This window comes from Oreochromis aureus, linkage group 13 (genome assembly GCF_013358895.1).
Source record: "Oreochromis aureus strain Israel breed Guangdong linkage group 13, ZZ_aureus, whole genome shotgun sequence".
Classification (NCBI taxonomy): domain Eukaryota; kingdom Metazoa; phylum Chordata; class Actinopteri; order Cichliformes; family Cichlidae; genus Oreochromis; species Oreochromis aureus.
This window is the reverse complement of record NC_052954.1, coordinates 22,777,834-22,784,914: the sequence shown is the minus strand read 5'-3', so window position 1 is coordinate 22,784,914 and position 7,081 is coordinate 22,777,834. Positions and strand designations below refer to the sequence as shown.

General features: G+C 39.8%; 1 protein-coding gene across 2 annotated transcripts; it reads right to left on the bottom strand.

The window, feature by feature from the left end:
- Positions 1–312: 312 nt before the first annotated feature.
- On the bottom strand, positions 313–7,049 carry LOC116322188 (monocarboxylate transporter 9). Of its 2 annotated transcripts, none has more exons than XM_031742192.2 (6): positions 6,822–7,049; positions 5,841–6,092; positions 4,307–4,450; positions 3,294–3,389; positions 1,967–2,845; positions 313–1,766 (listed from the first exon to the last, which is right to left on the bottom strand). In XM_031742192.2, the coding sequence occupies exons 2-6, from the start codon at positions 6,031–6,033 to the stop codon at positions 1,582–1,584; spliced, it is 1,497 nt and encodes a 498-aa protein (XP_031598052.1). In that variant the 5' UTR covers positions 6,034–6,092; positions 6,822–7,049; the 3' UTR covers positions 313–1,581. The 2 variants fall into 2 exon arrangements, with proteins under 2 accessions (XP_031598052.1, XP_031598053.1); XM_031742193.2 differs by lacking the exon at positions 6,822–7,049 and adding an exon at positions 6,216–6,363.
- Positions 7,050–7,081: the final 32 nt, after the last annotated feature.

The window sequence follows — 7,081 nt, the reverse complement described above, 5'->3', positions numbered from 1 at the left end:
GTCACGTGACACAAGTGTAACCATGGTGACGTGCGGTAAGGAGAAGCCGAGCCCTTCAGGACCAGGATGCTGTAGCTTACTTTACTGTAGGTTAGATGCTCGGTGTCGGAATTGTATCCCAAATTCCCACCAGATCATTTTATTCGTAGAAGAGCTTAAGTGGAAAAATATATATCAAGATGTTTTGTTATGTTATTATTTATTTTTACCGAAAGTGTTCCAGGCAAATGCTGAAAAACATGACCAAGAATATGTTTACTTTGTACTGGGGATTAAAGTTATTTCGACAAAAATGTAAAGACTCAATACCACTAATCTGAATATTTTTATTGACACTTTTAAATTATAAATTCTGTTTAAATGAACAGAAATAAAGACATAAACAACATAAATAGTATAATAATGGAATAAAAAATAATAATAATAGGGGCCAAATTTTACAGTCTCATCTATATAAACAGGACCTAACCCATGTTCTATGAGTACCCTCTACAAATATAAAAAGCAAATTAAGCAAACCCTAGTCCCAGACTTACTGTTACGAAACATCAAGGACATTTGTAGTGGTCTATTCACCAACATTCAAGTGACCAAAAAAAGCCTATTGTAATGTAGTCATTACAATTATGATGACATTAATCAAATCAAGCAAAAACATTTTTTACAGCTCTATGGCTGATTTGTGCATATAAATGGCACACGCACAAAGGACAAACCTGCTGTAACACAAAAAAACAAGGTCAAATAATACAAACACACAACCTGTGTTCATGTACAAACATGCCTGTGTGAACACTGACAGACAGAATGTACACATAAACATAAACAGACAAAACATGAAAATGAAAAGGACCAGCCTGGTCAGGCGAATATGCCAGCAGAGTTCATAATAATCACACCAGAAAGAGAATCAACATGCTGCTATTTTTGGAAAAACAATGGGATCTCCTTGGTGTGCTTACATATTTTTGAATCAGAATGACTTCGTCTACTTCTGTCTGATTCAGAAAAAAGAGGTATGTGTATAAATTAAGTGAATGCACTTTAAAAATCATGTAAAACCAAGGCTTTATCATTGTTCCAACAGGCATTATGTGTTGACAGGTATTGACTATTACAGATGCTTTGGTAAGATATAACAGTATTATAGTTAAGTCATCATGAAAAAAAAAGTTATATGTTTGTCATCACGCTGAAATAACACAGAACAAATTTACAAAGATTTGTTTTACCAGCGTTATGAATGGCACCTTGTCTTTTTTTTTCAGTCTAACAATAAAGTGAATATCAGTGTTTCAAATTTGAACAATGTCGTTCAGTTTACCTCGTAAAATGAGGCAGTAATAAAAGTCAACACAGGCATCAGAGTCAAATCTTCAAAAGAGATCTGCAGTGTGTGATTTAACCTGAGAAACTGGGCCAAGCACAGAGAAATGGCCTCTATTTAATAATTTTGGTGTATTAAAATCTGGCAGCAGAAATAAGTGGGTGACCCCTGTACAGTCAAAACAAAAATATTCTTCTAGGAGTTCAAAGACAGTTGCTGAATAATATCTGAAATCTTATGAAAGGTGTTCAGACTCAGGCTACTGAAGCAACTTTGTCACAGCTGCTGGTATAAATGACCTCCGGTTTGTCATTCTCAGGGTGCTTCCCGTTACAGAAGGGAAGGGTGAGCAGAGTGAGAAGGAATGCTCCCAGCAACACAAAGCTCCCACTAAAGTAGAACGCCAGGTCATATGACTGTGTCCAGTCAAAGAACCACCCTAGAAAGTGATGAGAAAAACAGAAACTGTGAGCAGAGAGGGTTTGCTTGCAGACACAGCAGTGAGTCATTTCCTGAAGTTAACAGGCCTTTTTCAATTCCCTGTAAGATTTGGATTTTTGAAACATCTCTAAAAACTACACCAGGTTTTTATATTAGCACAAAATAGAATAATTACAACTGAAATTACCTACAACTTACCTACAACAGGGGGCCCAAGTATGATCCCAAATCCTCCAAAGAACATGACGATGCCGTGGGCTTGTGTCAGCTTTTCCAAGCCAACAATCTTAGTGGTAATGTAGGAGGTGAGAGACCAGTTTCCATTGGCGAAACCCACAATGGCAGACAGGATCTGCAGTCCTATATAACTGTTAGTGAGAGGAATAATGAGCAGTGCCACACCTCCTGCAAACATGGTGAAGGCATAGAGATAGATGCTGTTGATCCACCTGATGTCTACCAGGATACCTAGCCCTAGTTTACCTACGCAAGCTGCAATGGCCCCTATTGATACCAAAGGAATTAGACTAACTTCTTCAATGAGTCCTTGACTCTGTGCCACATCCTCAATGAAGAGCCCAGGTGGGAATGCACCTAAGCTAAACATGAAAACACCGATACAGAAAGCCACCATCGCTTGGTCCTGCAGGATCTCAGACATGGAGTGGATGTACTTGGAGTAAGCCTGCCATTTGTCTTTGATGACTTTTATGATATCGAACCCAGAAAACGAGCTGCCTTTTTTCTTCGTAGTCTGAATGGCCAAGTCCTTGGCATCAATGGTAATGAGCAATTCCTTCACACCCAGTGTTTTCTCTGGAGTAGCTGTAGTAGAACCTGCAGTCATCTTCAGGTCTCCCAGTTGGGGCTTTTCAAAAATCTGCTCTTCTGTGTTGCGCTCGAGAGCGGCCTTCTGTTTGAGGTAGTACCCAGGCATATTGAGGGGCCTCATGAAGCCAGCACAAGCCATGAGGTTTAGTGCTAAAGCTCCAATGATAAGGAGGCAACCATGCAAGCCATACAACATGATGAGCTCATTCTGAGCAGTGGCGTAGATGAATGCTCCAACACTTGTGCCTGGGTGAGAAAAGGAGAAATGGAATGAGTAATACAATAACACATCAATCGATACAACTTAAAGCCATTGCGCCTTATCATCCACTAACTTTAAAGTGTAACTGACAACCAGAACGACAGCTCTGTGTTGAGATGGCTCTGTAGTTCTAAATCATTGCTACACTCACTTTAAAAATAAGACTTGGATGTTACTAATAATCTTTAAAATGTAACTATGTCAAGTAGTTTCACAACATTTTGTTCAACTATTTACCAGTTTCGACTGCCAAACCACATCTGGTTGCTGGTCATCAGTCCTCTTCCCTACCCCACAGACCACTCTGACTTTGCTACTCTACTGATGTTTACCTCAGCTTCCTAAGGTTCCCAGCAGTGCAAACATGAAAGAAGTGAGCTTGGAGACCTGGCTTGCACCCATAGCCCTCAGGTCAGAGGAAGGCAGCAGTACCTGTGGTGACAATGCCAAGGGCGAGGCCGCGTCTCTTGTCAAAATACTGACAGGTGATTGTCAAGGTGGCTGCATAGACCAGACCACAACCCAGGCCTATGGTAAGAGAAAGAAGAAAACGCAAATGTCATGTAAAACATGAAAAATAAACAAGAATGGGGATGCAATGGCACATGAATACGACTGCTTAATCCGTAGAGAACAACTACATTTTAATCACAATTTTTAAAGTATGTTTTGTAGATTTTAGTTAAACAATATTGCTGTAAACTTAAACTCACTGCTTTATACAAGCAGTATGAAGGCTTAAGTTCAGAGGACACTGTGCATCAGATATCCTTAGCAAAACAAAGGTGAGCAGTAAACAAAGTAAATCGCTTTTACAGCTACAGTCAGCATTCTAAGGAACACTCTAAAAATAAATGACTGCTTTCAAAGATGCATGGCCTCTGACCTCTAGCGCTGACTTGCAAAAGGAATTACTTAATCCTGCGATGGATACGCAGGATTAAGTATGGCGGGGCTGTCACTTGAGGTGTAATAACAGGTGGTGTTGGGCACAAGTGCATACTGATGAGGCCACAAAGGCAGTAAAAGGTCATACTGGAATGTGGCTAACCTATAATGTTGTTTTTCTGTCAACAAGCAATATCAAACAACTCTTACATCACACCACTGTATGTCTTGTCCACTAATTCTCAGTGCCAGTGGTAATCATTAACACCCAATTGATCATCAGTATTTAATGGTGCGAAACAGTTCAACAAGGCCATGTGCCCCTGTTTGCTCCAAATGATTATATAATGTGTTACAGGATTTTCATATGTTAGAAAAAACAAGCTTAGTCAATGATCAAAGAAACATAAAAAACGTTTTGCGCACTGACAAGACTGAACCCCATAGCCGACTGTCTTAACGGCGGTCAGGTGAATAAATCTCAGGTGTCCTTGCCAAGTATAGTATAAAACACACAAGAGGATGTCATTCAGTGTGATTATAAACTGTTTCCTTACCGACCACAATCCCATAGGAAAAGATAAGGAACTCGATATTTGGAGCAAAGGCACTGAGCATCAGGCCGCCAGCCACCATTACACCACTGAAGATGGTCACAGGGCGAGCGCCAAAGTTGTCCACGCAGGCGCTGCAGACAGGACCTGAAGGAGCAATGGCAGAAAGAGACACAGAGGCAGAAAAAAGCGATGGTCAGAAATCTCATCTCACTCACAAAGCATGACTGACACATCACATTAGGTTTAAACCGGCAACCTCCCTGAAGCGTTCTCACATCTCTCACAAAGTTCATCACTTAGTTTAGTTCAAGTTTTATTTAATTCCAACCTTATTGCAATTTTACCTGGCTAATATTTAACAGTGTCACATGTATTTTTAATCACCTTTTATATTTAGAGCAACAAACTGTATGTACTATACTGAGAGCAATTCTGAAATTTAGGACACAGTGATTTTTTTCACTCTGCCATACCCATTCACACTGCTTTACTTATGTACAATTTGCCGATTGCTTCTCTAAGCAGGAGAAGACTTGGCCATTGTACAGCAGAAACTGCAGTGCTGAAACAGGCTGACAGCTGGGACAAGTGTCCAGAGATTGGCTACCCTTTAGGGTAGGTCCAGGCATGATTTTTACCTCATTCCTTAGAAAAAGACAGCAAGAAGCAAGACTGGAAGATATTCTTTGGTTTATACAACAATGTCAACCAAGGCCTATATCACTGATTTTTTTGCTTAACTGCTGTGGTGCATACTTTGTATATATGATATCTTTCAGAAATGACTGAAAGGCTAATGAGGGTGTATCTAGTATCTGTATTTTTTCCTCAACTTATCTTTGTTTTCCTTTGTCTTTGGTTAGATTAAGAAGTAAGTGATCCCCTTCCATTATATCACATCAAATCTGCTCCAAGTAAAAGTAAAATGTTATTTTTTTCTAACAAATTACATTAATTTCTATGAAGAATATTAGAATTTGTTATAATAAGTCATGTTTTGGGGGGGCAAGAAAAAAGGAATAAATTACAACAAATTACAAAGTAACAAGTATACTGGTTTTGGCTACTGGCTTAATTCTTCAAATAAATACGTTTTTATATTAAAAACGGGTACATCCAATATAGCATATTCTTACTCTAGTTCAATTGCCCCTTTACATGTAAGTCAGCCTTCAGACTTTGAGCAAGTGTTATGTCTCATTTGTTATGAGGGACATCATACGGTATATAACTGGGAAGGAAATTGTAGGAAGACAGGTGTAAAGGTGAGGATTTAGTGCTTTACATTTGCCACAAATCACATATGATACCTTAACCTCTCTAACTCTGAGAGGTTAAGATACTGTTAAGAGCAAGTAAAAATATCCAAATGTTATGCTAACATCAATTTACTGCGTACCAATAAATCATCAGATAATGAAAATCAACCTCGGACTGAAAAACCTCTGCTATTGAGTTTACTTCTTCTACCCCAATATGAAGTATATTAAAGTATATTGAAGTATAGTATGCCATTGCAATGTGTGTTACTCACTGGCTATTAGTCCCACTCCAGACACAAGGGAGCCCACCCAGGCAGTCAAGCCCTTGCCTTGCTGGTAGGTATGGAGCCACTCAGGGTAGAGTACACCCACAGACTGGGGTGATCCATAAGCAAGGAACTGGGCCATGAAGGAAGCCACAACAATCGCCCATCCCCAGCCTCCATCGAGCACTTTTGAAGCCATGATGCTGATGTTATTGCTGCGCTCTGGGATCTGTTATGGCTTCGGTGGAGGTGGTGTTCCTGGTAAGAACATAGAAACAAACAATACAATTGAATTTTTACAGCAAAATTGAAAAAAGAAAAAAAAAAGGAGCGCTCATCCCTGGATGATATTTTTAGACCTGACCTACAAAAACCACTTACTTCAAGCCTTAATCTGGGGAAGGCTGTTGCGGCACCTGGCCTGGCCAAACAGGTAGGCCACCTGTGCGAGGTCTTAAACACAGACTGACTGCAACTTACTCAGAGTCAACTGGCCCTTTTGAGCCTTTCTCTTTAACCACACCTCGAAGGAGGAGAAAGCCAAAAAAAAAAAAAACACTTCACCTTCAACCTCCCTCTTCCACACAACTCAGCTCAGATGGATATTAACGAAGAGGATTCTCTTCTGTTCTTACCCAAGATTTCAAGACCGCTGATCATAACTACCGCACTTTTTTTTGCGTCACTAAAAGGGAAAGTTAGTGCGAAGCTTCATATATGTCAGATCTGTATGTTTACAAAGCATGTATTTACATGTTTACAGTAAATACAATTCAGCCAGAGAAGGCATCTTTAATATAAATGTAAAGGAAATAGGAACCAAAAAAGCTGCTTACAGTTTATGGATATAGCCATACGCTAACACTGCCATTGACCAACACTTGTGAAAATAAAAAAGTGACGACGTTTTGTAGCCATATTCCTTTAATTCACTACAAAAACACGTGTTTTTTAACGTTGTTAAAAAACAATACATGCGGCACTCACCTCAGCATATAGAAATACAGCTGCAGGCGCCTGCTTAACTGCGCGCTCTGCGGGAACTTTCCATGTTAGGATGTTTTCCTTGTTAAAAAAAAAAAACACCTCTTATCGCTACAAAGCAAATAAAAAGGAAGGCATCGCACACTCTTTTCTGTTTTTTGAGCTTGACTATGGGGGTTCCTTCACCAGAAAACGCACTGCATCAACACTGTTTCATTGTGCATCCTGCTTTGCAGCCGGCGACCAAACCGGTTCAAAGCTGT

Bases quoted from the DNA above. Each gene is read 5' to 3' on its own strand.
- LOC116322188 (XM_031742192.2), bottom strand. From the start codon at position 6,033: ATGGCTTCAAAAGTGCTCGATGGAGGCTGGGGATGGGCGATTGTTGTG. The intron at 2,846-3,293 runs GTACTGCTGCCT...TTTCTCACCCAG, and splicing joins CCTTGGCATTGTCACCACAG to GCACAAGTGTTGGAGCATTC. The intron at 1,767-1,966 runs GTAAGTTGTAGG...ATCACTTTCTAG, and splicing joins ACTTGGGCCCCCTGTTGTAG to GGTGGTTCTTTGACTGGACA.